The sequence below is a fragment of the Pezoporus occidentalis genome, unplaced genomic scaffold, assembly GCF_034315485.1.
Source record: "Pezoporus occidentalis ecotype Australia unplaced genomic scaffold, CSIRO_AGI_Poc_V1 ctg145, whole genome shotgun sequence".
Lineage (NCBI taxonomy): Eukaryota > Metazoa > Chordata > Aves > Psittaciformes > Psittacidae > Pezoporus > Pezoporus occidentalis.
The window spans coordinates 2,018,919-2,031,545 of NW_026913263.1; the positions used below are offsets into that span (position 1 = coordinate 2,018,919).

Consider the following 12,627-nt stretch of genomic DNA (forward strand, 5'->3'; position numbering starts at 1 on the left):
GTTTTATTGCTAAGGCAGTCACTGAGGTAGTGGAAAGTATTTGGTAACTGGATAAAATAAGTGTGAAAATGTTTGAAAAGAACACAGCCATGGTTACCATGGTCCCAGCTGGAGAACTCCCTTTGCCTTACAAGCACCAATTTCTTTTAGGAATGGAAGTGCCCGAGACCAGAGTCACTTAGAGAAATAGGCATCGTAACTTTTGCCTTTCCTTGCACCTAGACTGTGTTGCTACACATGCCCAGGCAGTGTCATGTACCATCACTGTAGGAAAAGCTTTATACTTTTTTTAAAGTATAAAGAAATGAAAAGGGAATTGAATTTGTAAAATAAAATTTTAAATGCACAACCTGTCTCTTTCCCTGCCTCTAGTTTAAATATTGTAATCTCCAGCACCTATGAGGGAGACGAACATGACAGTAAAGACGTGCTATACTTTTGGATCCTGCTGCCTCTGGCATATTAGAGGCTCAAGTTAAAAGGTTTCAAGAGCTGCTGTATTCTGCAGAGTCAAGGTGTTACTTTCTCTACCTGGGCAAATTTATTTAAGCCAAACCTGCCACTGTAGAATCTCCTATCCTAGAAAGTTTCCAGCTCTTAGCCTTGTTCAGAACCCTGGGCTATGTACCCTTTTACAGGACTTGTTACAACCTGACCATATGGATGGATTGTTTTACACATGGTTAGAGAGATTTTAGCAGAAATCCAGATATAGACTATTATTTTTAGGCTATGGCAACAGCTTAACTACACTTGATTTGATTTGCTATGTTCCTTTTTAGTAGAATACCCAAGTGAGATGTGACCTCCAGTAGCCTTCGGAGGTTAATCCCTCCCCACCTTTGACTTCACTGACACTCCAGCCAAGATTTAGAGTTTTCACGTTCCCTGCAGATCTTGGTGTACTCACAGTAGTATACAAAGCAGTAAGAAAAAAAACGAGACACCAAGCCAGGAAGTGTCATTTAGTGGCAATACACTTAACTAAATTTAAAGTAACAGCATAAAGAACTAGGAGGGGAGGGGGTTTAGCTTTTAGCATGTCTCTTTGGCTTTCTGTCTGCTGGCTTCTTTTCTTCTGTTCCTGACTCTTGGACAGGGAGCCACTTCAGAGGATTGCGACGGTACATAGGCCACGGAGGGAGCGTTAGCTTAGAGAAAAGGAATGAAGGCAAAACATGTAAGTCAAGATGCTAGAGAAGTGTACCAATTAGTGTTCAGAAAGTTCACACAATTTCCTGTTACAAAGATATATATCTATTTTACATTGTATCGTGCATAAGCATGGGTGACTAAAGGACCCCAGCGAATTGCGAGGAGGAGGAGGAGGAGGACTATACCCAGCCTGAAGTAAAAAGGATACCCCTGGATTACTGAGGTAACACCAGCAACCCAGCCTCTCCAACGCTTCAGTGAAACCCTCCAGTACCTGGCCTCAGAGCTAAGTAACTGTAGTAAGACCAACTCTGAGGACGTTTAGCTCGAGAAAGCAGTTGGATGGTGATGCCATAGAACTATAGTGGCTTTTCAAAATGGGAGTATGTGTGTGTTAAGTAGTGATTGGCCAAATCATGTTGCATCTGAACACTCAAAAGGTGTAAGAACCACATGCAAACCTGGATTCAGTGTGCTCCGACTGGAATGGGACACCTCACGTGCAGGAATAAGGAATTACTCTTGTAATTCTATGCTTTGTGTCCTCACTGCTCTGCTAAGGTGGCATGGGCCAGCTGCACATTTTTTGTGACAAGCTCCTACTGGACAGAAAGCCTCACTGTCCTTTCTGTTATAAGTGCTATCAGCTTGACTTAAAAGTAACATTTAATTGAAACAATAATTCTAAAGCAGTATCAAAAATCTGACTAGCCTTTGAGAAAAGGCATTTCCTGGCTTGTAAAGCACTTTCTACAAATCAAAGTACAAATACGCATCAACGGTCAGAATTAGATAGGAAACATTTGTCTGTGTTGACAGCCCCTTAATTCAATGATGCATTCAGGTGCACGTATTTTCTGGTTTGGGAGCAAAAAAAATTTACCAAACATGATAAAGCAAATCCAGCCATAACTATGTAGACGGTCCATCCAAACTGCTCAGTGATGTAGCCGTAGATGAAGCCAATTATCTGCAAAACAAAATTTAAAGAAATCACACTTAAAATGAACAATTTGCCATGCCATGATTAAGCGTGTGTCTGGGGAAGCTAAGCAGAAAAGTAGAGGTTTTCAAGAGCACAGTTCAGACATCTTTCTAACCTTGTTTTCAAAATTGTAGACCAATAAGGAAAGTAAAAGATTGAAAGAGGGAAAGTCTGAATCCATGAGAACCCCCTTGATTTTGTCGTAGGCTTTTAGCGACCCACTTAAGTCAAACAACAAAAAAACCCAACTTGTTTGTAAGATAACAAAATCCTGGATGTTATTGCCCATAACTGTGGTATACTTACTGCAGAGACAAGAATGATTCCTTGAAAAATCTGCTCTGCTAATTTTTGACCCTTGTAGTCCTGTGGAAAGAGATCTCTTGTCAGTTACCCAAACCACAAACCTGCCGGTTAAAACTCTTTCAGGTGAGCATCTGGGGACAGCCCCATCACACCTTCTCAGCTTTTCTGGTCAACTGTCAAACCAGACTGATGTTACTTTTCTGGATTACAAGGGTAAAAGAGTTAAGTTCTCGATTCAGTTAACCCATGTAGTCTTCACATCATCTAAAAATAAAAGCAGGCAATGTCTGCTCAGGATAAATAATGCAAGATCAAGATACCATTATAGTTAGATAAATATCATGAGGTAAACGCTGTAACACCCCCCCCCCAGAAGACAGAGGATACGGATTTATGTCACCTGTGTTTGCATGAGTGGCTTTAATGAAAACTCTGCCTTCTGGCTGTATACAGCATAGCTATACAAGTACGGAGGGATTTCCCCCCACAGCTGTGTATTACTGTCGTTTTACACCACATTAAAGCTCTAATTTTCAGACCAAAAAATAACTCGTAATGACACTAAGCGCCACCCCGCACCCAGCAGCGGCTGCCAGCACGGCACGGAGGAGGGGAGCGCTGAACCCCGCAGACAGCGCTGCAACCAGCGGCGACAGGCGAGGAGGGCCCGGGCGCGGCCAGCCCCCGCGGCGCTGCCCTACCATCTGCGTGGGGATGGAGCGGATGTTCAGCATGGCGGCGGAGAGCCAGAGAGCGGTGCCTCGCGCTCCTCGTCCTACTCTTCTTCTTCGTCGTCGTTGTCTTCCTCCTCTCCCTCTCCCAAGCTCTGCGAGCTGCGGCTCGGCGGGTAGCAGGGCTCGGGGCGGTGGCGCTGAGACGGAAGGGTGCTGCTGACCTGGCCGGAAGCAGTCCTGTTCCGCTCCGCTCCGCCCCGTCCCGTCCTTCCTCAGTTGGAGGGGGCAGCCCCTGCTTCAGCCCGCGGCTCCGCTGTGCCGTTGTCTCTGCTGCCGCTGCTGCCCCAGGACAGAGCCAGAGCCAGAGCCTGGGCCTCGGCCTCCTTCGCGCCGCGGGACGCTGTCTTCCCGGCAGCGGCGGCTTTGAGCCGGCCTTGGGCCGGCAGGTTTGATGCGCCTCCGTCATCGCCTGTCCGGGATCAACGCTGCCTTGGCGGCTGGCGGCCGGGCCGCCGCGCCGTTAGTGCCGCAGAGGGGGCACGGTGCAGCCTTCCTGCCGTGCGGCCGTTAGGTATGGTTGCGGACAGCCGCGCGTCGGGCTGCTGCTGGGAGCGGGGGGGGCGGCCGCGGGGGCCGCTCGCTGCCGAGGTGGCAGTTGGCGGCGGCGGCGCGGGCGGGCGGGCGGTGAGGTAAGCTAGGGTCTCGGTAGAGGAGAGCCAGGCCTTTGCAGCCTTATCTGTGCTGTGCCTCCCGCAGGAGGAGTGGCTGAGCGGGACCCTCTAAGAGGAACAGCGCGGTTTGTGCCGCTCGTAGAGGATGCGGTGGAACGGGACGGGAGGAGGGGGGGAACGGGCGAGCACTCAGGTGGCCGTGTGCCCCGTGTCGGGGCGGTGGTGGCCTGCGGCAGTGCGGCCATCAGCAGGTGTGCCGGGGTTCCGTGTGGGGATTTGTCTTCAGGCGCTGGTAAAGTCGGGCTGAAAGCGGCTTCGGTACCGGCCGCCGTGGAGCCGCTTGTCGGCTGGTGCCCCCTCAGCGAGGCAGCAGCGCTGGGCTGGCACCGGCGGTCGCTCCTGGTGCCCGGCCAGTGCGGTGTCCCCTGGCAGCGCCGCGACAGCGGGAATACCGCAGTTATGTCTGACACACGTAACGGTCACCGCGCAGTTTGCGGTGTTTAATGTGGGCGCTTTGCAAGGGTTTTAATATAGAACTGTAGCGGCTGCTTAAGGTCTGCGTGCTGGTAAGTTGTGAGTGCTTTCTGCGGGTCACTGCAGAGCTGCTTCATGCTCCAGGATGTGTAGTTCTTGTTCTGATTTCACAGGCACGTTTACCGTTAATTAACGAGTAAGTGTGTTTGAATTGCATACCCAAATTGCATCGCTGCATGGTGGGTTTTTTGTGGTCTTTAACACGATGGTAATAGCTTCCCTCACATTGTTTTCCGTAGAGAATGAGAGTGTACAGTGCTATGTGTTAAAATCTTGTAAACGCTGTGTCCTGCCAAAATCTTGCGCTTAGTTAGGTATGGAAAGAAATGTATAATCCTTTGCCTTATTGCTGGGGTGCTTCTAGTTCAGATGGTTAAATGAATTGTTTCAACAGTGAAGAAACCATATGTAATATTCCACATTCTTTTCAGATCAGTTTTGACTGGCAGAAGGAGTTTTTTTTCTGTCAGTGAAGTACGTGGCAAGATCTGTATGTCTCGCTTTCTATCTCAGAGTTCGTCTTTAGATACATCATTGTAGATATGTCATATGCACTTACCAAGACACCACACTCTGTTATTAAAAGGTGGCATATAGTTTTATCTATTTTAAGAGGAGGAGACATTCACTACATTTGGAAACTGTTTCTGATGCTCCTGGTGACTGTGCTATGCCTTGTGTAGGCATGCACTGGAAGCAAAGTGTGACTGCTGTGTTTTTTCCCTTTCAGGTTTGCAGGAATCTGATGCCAGTAAATAAAATAACAAGAGAAAAATGTCATTAAGGAAAGGTATGTGCATATGTGTGTAGTTAAGTTTTTAAAATTCTCTTTTGTGCTTTTCTGAGTTTCCCAGTCTTTCTCTGGTTATATTGATAAACTTTTTTCTTCTAAATTTTCAGTGAACATTTCCATCCTTATAGTGGCTGTTGTCATATTTTTGCTAGTTCTTCATCATAACTTCCTAGGCCTCAGTGACTTCTTGAAACGGGAGTTGACAGGTATGTTGGGTTTTATTTTAGTTTGAAAATGAGTGTTTTTTTCAAGATTGGTGGGAAAGCGCATGCTCTGGCCAGACAGAAACCACCACGTTGCTGAAATAATGAGTATGATAATGATCAATTGTTTACATAACAAGGTATGATTTTTGTATTCTTTTTTTTTTGAGTAGATCCCTGTTCTCGTACCCAAGAAATTTCAGCTTGGTGGGCTTGTCTGTTCTTGCTGTCCTTTGACTTTTCTTGGTCAGGAAGCCAGAAGAGAAAGCAGTAAGGGTTCCTCCTTAATGGCTTTAGAAATCATTAAGTTATGATTCAGTTTATTTCGCAAAGCCTTTTAGTTTTCAGGAGACTACTTTTAGGAACTGCATGTGGTCCCACAGAGCCTCTCTATGTCCCCAGTTTACCATTCCTGGGAGCTGTGATATCTAGGTGGCAGTTGCACAGGTGTTTCCCCACAGCAGTGGAATTGGAGCCTGACAGACCTTAACCAGCAATCTGTTGAAGTCAAAACTGTTGAGTTCTGTCATCAGGAAATTGCAAAGAGAAGGAGAAGCCCAGCTTTGTGAACAGCAGACTACTGCCCACAAACTGCCAAGTCCATGTTTGCTATGTTCCTCAAATTACCCCAAATTATCTAATATGTAATAGTCTAGATTATTTCTTATAAAAACTGTGGGTATAGGTAATAGCATGTTTTTACAGGTGATGTGGTCTTGTAATAAACTTCAATGCTGATCTCCCATTTTCCTATCTGTACACTATGAGTATAAATTTTTTGAGATTTCAGCTTTGAAAATATAGTGTGATTTGTGATCCCTGGAACAAACATGGAAGCTGCACCTCATGCCTTGATCTGCAGTGGGAAGAAATTTGCAACAGTGACTGTAATTTAGAATTTCTGTGTTCTTCATTGGTTCCTACCTTTGAAGAAAAGAAAGTGTAAGAAAAAGAGGGAAGGGTGATGTGGAGAAGACTAGAAGGTGGATTGGGTAAATGGGAGGGAAGTCAAATTATAGGCATGGCAGGGGGGTCCAAAGGTAAGTGCAGCCTGCTGTACTTTAAGCCTCATTTTAGTACCTTGTTGTGCCCTGTGTGAATATGTATGGTTAAATGCGTGTAGCTTATATGTAAGTTTTCCTGTTCATGAACATCTCAATTCTCAAGAGCAGGTGCTATGTTTTAAGTGTTTGATACTGGCTGGCATACTGTAATCCACACCTCATCTGAGATATCCAAATGCTTGCATAGTAGAAACAATTGAAGGTGTTGAAAATTTTAGTGTGGTAATAATGTCTGTTTCATTTGCATAGAACAAGTATGTGATGGCCTTTGTATTCCACAGATGCAAATCCATTAGGACTTCAGCCTATAGATTTCATACCTGCAGTTCCCCAGAGGCTGGCAGATGAAAGGAATGATAAGGAGATTTCTGTGGTCATTGCAGCATCAGATGAGAGGCTTGGGGGTGCAATTGCAGCCATGAACAGTATTTACCATCACACCAGATCCAACGTGGTTTTCCATATTGTTGCTTTGAATGATACAGTGGATCACTTGAGGTAATGCTCTTTTCATTAGATTCCTGCAATACTGTAAAACACATAAGTGTGTCTGAGAAGAGGAAGAACGGGCATTCCCTGGAACTGCAATCCTTTAAATTGCAGTCCTGTCTGCTGCTGCTTATTGCAGCTTGTTCACAAGGCTGCTGTGGAGACTCCTACAATCATTCCTTCTGGCAATGTTTCAGAGAAGGAAAAGAGCCATCTTTTCTGGTGGGGTTATATCCAACCACTGGGGTTGGAATTTGTTGGTGGAGAGGTTGTAAAATTTTTGTATTTCTGTATTTCATCTAAGCAATTCAAATGTTGGCAATGAATTTTCTCCATTTTTCTAGATTGTTCTTTGATCCTTTTATTCTTACCCATGTCTGTTCACACCAGTGTTTTTTGTGAAGGACCTGTAATAACAGGATCATATTTTTCTAATAAAATAAGAAGCGACCTCATACATTTCCCATGTTGCAGCTGTGCAGTATGCTGGTAGCGTACATGTTCCTGCAGTCACAGAGGACACCACTGACATCAGCCCTACATAATATCCTATACGTATGTTTGTTGGGTAGGGAAGTGAGTGGGCAGATCAAGATCAGTGTCACTGTCAAATCAGATCTCTTGTTTTTCATTTGGTCTTTGTCTCATTTACCAAGATGTGTGCCTTTCTTTCTGTTTGCAGGCTGTGGCTAAGTAACAGTGCTTTGAAAAATCTGAGATACCGCATTTTGGATTTTGACCCTCGTGTCTTAGAAGGGAAAATAGAAGTGGATCCTCAAAAGGCAGACACCTTAAAACCAGTGAGGATGATGTTGATTACTTTTTTCAGTTATTAGGTACACAGCCAGAGATCAAAACCAAATCTCTTGCCATAGAAGCAGTCTTTTGTAATGAAATTCCTAAATTTCAGTAAATTTCCAGATAGTGAGATACAGATTTGAAAGCTACCTGTGCATGCCTCATGTCATTTTTTGCTGCTGGCTACAGTGAAACACAGCAGCTTGCATGTCAAGCATGCTATCACCTCAGAGATATACAGATTTATGTGGAGAAATAAGAAATTCTAATATAGACCAGTTTTTAAGTCAGTTTATTAATGCACAAATTCATAGGAAACCAGGAACTGATGGAACTTGTTTATTTTAAATAGCTTCTAGGATATTGCTGCCTATTTTACTTCCTTGGTAGAAGTTGTTTTGGGCATTATTACCATAGATACGCGCCAGGAGTATCAGTCAATTTCACATTAATTTTGGCAATTTGTCATTTAATCCTTCACTTACCTTGCTTTCGTGTTTTCACAGCTAACCTTTGCCAGATTCTACTTGCCCAGTTTGGTACCTCATGCAGAGAAGGCTATCTATGTGGATGATGATGTAATTGTACAAGGTATGGGAACTTTTTCGTAGCCTTTTGCCACTGGCCTTATGCTGAGGTCAGTATGCCATCTCTTACAGTAACCAAAAACTTCTATTTTGAGCAAAGATGTAGAAACTGTAAGCATGAGTGAGTTGAATTAAACTGTGTGGTTTTATCTGCTGTAGTAGTGGACTGAACAAAATGTCACGCAGCACTTAGTCAGGATTGCTTTTAATTTTTCTGTGCTTGCTTCCGTTTTGCAGATGATATTCTTGAACTTTACAACACTCCTTTGAAACCTGGACATGCAGCTGCATTTTCAGATGATTGTGACTCAATCACCAATAAAGTTGCTGTCCGTGGGGCAGGCAATCAGGTTTGTTTTCTTCTGATTCAGTGTAGCAATACTATAAACCCCAGGCTGTGGAAACAGGCACTGGGATTTAATGTTCTTGCAGGATGACTTCCAAATGCAGTGAACTAAGAGATTCCTAGACAAATCAATTAGTCTGGTGTTTGATTACAAATGACACCTGCAGTTTCTGTTCAGGCACAGTAAAAGCACTTCACATTTTTGCTGTGCTTTATAATGAGGGCAATTCCCAGTGTAGAACAGCAGATCTTAGAACATCAGAGGGAAAATTTTTCATTTGTGAGTGTTTAAAAAAATACTTTTTCTGGGAGTGGTACCATATTAATAATATGATATTATTAAGACTGTGAAGCATTCCTTAAAATATATGGCTTATAAAATCGTATTTTTTTAATGTTAGACCTCATAAGCTTGCTTTCTCTCACTTTATAGGAAGGGGTATTTGCTACATGAAGTAACACTTATCTGTTGAGAGTTGTGCAAAATTTCTCTTTGAATAGTAATTTGACCATATTCTAGGCTAATTTCTGCTCTCTTTTTCCCTCCCTCCAGTATAATTACATTGGGTTTCTAGATTACAAAAAAGAAACCATCCGAAAGCTTGCCATGAAAGCCAACACCTGCTCTTTCAATCCAGGAGTTATTGTTGCCAATTTGACAGAATGGAAATTGCAGAACATCACGAAGCAATTGGAGAAGTGGATGGCACTGAATGTAGCGTAAGTACCCTCAACCTGGGGGCTACAGCACATCAGGGGTTGGGATATGGTGACCCATATGTACCTGTGTGTAGCTGTGGATACTTTCCACGCAGCTGCAAGGGAAAAATCAACTGATATGGGGCCACATTAACATCCTTTCCCAACTTCTTTTCATCTTCTCTTCTAGAGAGCAACTTTACAGTAGAACTCTGGCTGGCAGCATTACAACACCTCCATTGCTAATCGTATTTTACAAGCAACATTCCAGTATTGACCCCATGTGGAACGTCCGGCATCTCGGTGTGTATGATACACTTGTGATACTGCTTCCCTGGTGTGTTTTTCCAAGTCTGTAGCTGCACACCTAGTTGATAATGCAGCAAATGGATCTTTGCCCCTCTCTTTTTTTATACCTTGCTCTTTAAAAACCACTGCTTTGCAGTACCATCTTGGTGCTTGTTGGCCTGATTCCTCATGTTCTTTTATTTAACTGCTAGGGGGATAATTCTTGAATTGACCTACTTTCAAATTACTTCTCATTTCCCTTTCATTTTTCCATGTCTGTATTTCCACGTATCTGAAGTGATCCTAGATGTTCTTCCAAGACTGTTGAGAGGAACAGATACTCCTGTCTATGCTGCTACTGGTCAAAGCCCAGTGCTGGGAAAGCTTCCTTAGGTTTTGTTTCCAGTGAACAATACATAGGCTGCCAAATACATCTTGGTATTAAGGGGGTTTTAAAGGACTTTGAGGTTAAGGCAGTACATTAAAATAGATACTGAGACAGGTCAAAGTGGCATTCAGTTGAACCTGTTTTTCACTTTGTCCTGATTTACACCTCCCACATCACCTCCTTTCTCCGTAAATGATGGTATTTCCTTTGTTAAAATTCTTTGGTTTGATGTTGATTGCATATTGGTGTTTCTGCTGCCTTTATTTTAGGCACTAATGCTTCTTTTTCAATAAAAGGCTCTACTGCTGGAAAAAGGTACTCTCCTCAGTTTGTGAAAGCTGCCAAGTTGCTCCATTGGAATGGACATTTCAAGCCATGGGGAAGAACAGCTTCATATGCTGAAGTCTGGGAGAAGTGGTATGTTCCTGACCCTACAGGCAAGTTCAGCCTAATCCGCAGACATTCAGAAGCCTATGAAGCAAAGTAGAGTCCATTTTAATAACTGATGGCATTTTCTCAGGAAACTTGTGGAGCCAAGCAGAACTTTGGTGTTTAGCCAACTTGTATTTCAGAGCAGTGCTTTTGCCTTCTGGAGCACGAGGTGAGGCAATAATTCCGGTGCAGTTCTGAAATGCACAGGTCCAAAGGAGACTCACTTGTGCGACAGAAGATGCTACACCATCAGCGCTACAGAAAGCAAGGAAATATGTCCATGAACTAGGCCTTTTATTAGTTCATTTCTGTCTATTGTGCATTCTGCTGCTCTTTACTACAAGTCTTCTAGAGGAGAAGCTACAGAAAGAAACATTTCTAAGAACAAGATACATCTTCAACTGGTGCTTGCACCATGCAAATCTTGCACAGCAATGTACTGTAATTAAGAGCTGCTTGAGTTTTGTTCTGGGTTCGTTTGTATGTTTTCTTATCTTGTGAAATCTTTTCCTCAAAGAGTCTTTTCTTGCATGAAACATTCTTCTACCCATTTCTGTGTCTTTCCTGTGGAATTCTGCAGAAACAGATTTATTTCTTGAAATATTAATTTTTCAAGTATTAGTACACTATGCAAAGTGAAGACTAAATCAGTTTTTGTAAAGTGGTAGAGAAAACTTTGTTCAAAAATAAAAGCTAATTCTAACATGTTGACTCAAACCTCAGGTAATGGCAATCTGATTCTAGTTTTGATCCATGCAGCACATTTCCTTTGTACTTAAATGCAATAGAAGTGATTGAAACTAAAATTATCTCATCTTTGCAAAAGCAATCTCATGCTAAAAGTGTGCCAAGTGTTTACTGTAGGGATCAGGCTGTGTGAAACATTGTTATGAATTGTTCTGTTACTAAGTTCCTCGTAGTTCTCTCAAGAGAGTATGACTCTGCTACAGAAGTTTTTTCCACCGTGCCTTTTCCAGTCTGACCCTTTCAGCTCATCAAGCCGGATTCCTGTGCCCTTTTGCAGTCAGCTGCCCACCACCTTTTCTACAGGTAGGCTGTTTCTTTAATAGTTGTATAGTTTGAGTAGTGGTCATTAGTAGTTGCTGATACATCCCTGCAGCTATCATGCCAACTAGTCCATTTAATACGGGTTTGAACTCAAGCTGTTACCTGTATTCAGTAATACTGCTTGTGAACAGTCCTCAGTATAAGATATTTAGACAAGTCTTTGTGTTAATGCAGTGATGGGCTGAGTATTGCATGGTCTGGTTACACAGGGCAGCAGAGACATAAAGGGCTCATTCATGTGTATGAATATTGTTTTAATACTGCTTTATAATTTAAGAGGATTTCCAATTGCTTGACTCGTTACAGTCACTGCCTATAGTTCTGTCTGTGGTTTGTTACCTACAATTTCTTTTCCTGGGTTTTGATGAAGAACCATTCTTGTCTTGCAGTGGTTATGAGTAACAAAGTAAGTTCAGTTAACAAACTTTGAAAGATTGTACTAGATCAACTGACATCAACTTAATGCTGATGACCAGGCTGTGTTTTAGCAGGCTTAAATAAACTGCATGTCTGTGTCTACACTTGGTGCTTTTTTAAGCTGCCCAGTAGGACTGTGCCTCAACATACATTTAGGGAAAATACAAGTATCTATTGAGGAACACAAAAACCAGACCTTTAAGTTCATAGGAGAAAATCAGATGTATAGGGGGAAGGTGCTTGGTGTCAGGTGTTTATCCTAAATGCTTAATTCAGTGAGCAACTGCAGGGCCTCTTGGGAATTCCCTTGCTATCCCAGTTGTGCTATAGGTTGTCATTGCACAGGGTGATGTTTTGCTTTAGTTATCAGTTGTTGCCATGTATAATAGGTATCATCAGGAAATATGTCTGTTTGAGAGCACTGCAAGAACTTGTTCCCCAGTAAAGACAAATTACTAATATGCCAATCAATATGTACTATACTAATACGTTAATCTATACTATACACTAATAATTGCCCATTACTGATCTCAGTTACCTTTCCCAATGAAGGTTCTCAATATATAAAACAGTGCTTAGATAAAACTATTTTTTAGATAAAAATAAGCTGGCAAAAGAAGTTGTGAAGCCGCTGGCCATCATATTTGAAAAATCATGACAGTCAGGTGAAGTTCCCGATGACTGGAGAAAGGGAAATGTAACCCCCATTTTCAAGAAGGGGAAAGTGGAT

At 42.9% G+C, this 12,627-nt stretch overlaps 2 protein-coding genes across 2 annotated transcripts; one reads left to right on the plus strand and one right to left on the minus strand.

Moving 5' to 3' along the window:
- Positions 1-884: 884 nt before the first annotated feature.
- On the minus strand, positions 885-3,257 carry SPCS1 (signal peptidase complex subunit 1). The gene is made up of 4 exons (XM_062610269.1): positions 3,148-3,257; positions 2,447-2,506; positions 2,039-2,125; positions 885-1,151 (listed from the first exon to the last, which is right to left on the minus strand). The coding sequence occupies exons 1-4, from the start codon at positions 3,178-3,180 to the stop codon at positions 1,029-1,031; spliced, it is 303 nt and encodes a 100-aa protein (XP_062466253.1). The 5' UTR covers positions 3,181-3,257; the 3' UTR covers positions 885-1,028.
- A 1,307-nt stretch (positions 3,258-4,564) lies between these two features.
- GLT8D1 (glycosyltransferase 8 domain containing 1) lies at positions 4,565-11,129 on the plus strand. The gene is made up of 9 exons (XM_062610283.1): positions 4,565-5,115; positions 5,226-5,324; positions 6,667-6,883; positions 7,557-7,674; positions 8,179-8,263; positions 8,497-8,609; positions 9,159-9,325; positions 9,495-9,607; positions 10,277-11,129. The coding sequence occupies exons 1-9, from the start codon at positions 5,100-5,102 to the stop codon at positions 10,465-10,467; spliced, it is 1,119 nt and encodes a 372-aa protein (XP_062466267.1). The 5' UTR covers positions 4,565-5,099; the 3' UTR covers positions 10,468-11,129.
- The last annotated feature ends 1,498 nt before the right edge of the window (positions 11,130-12,627 follow it).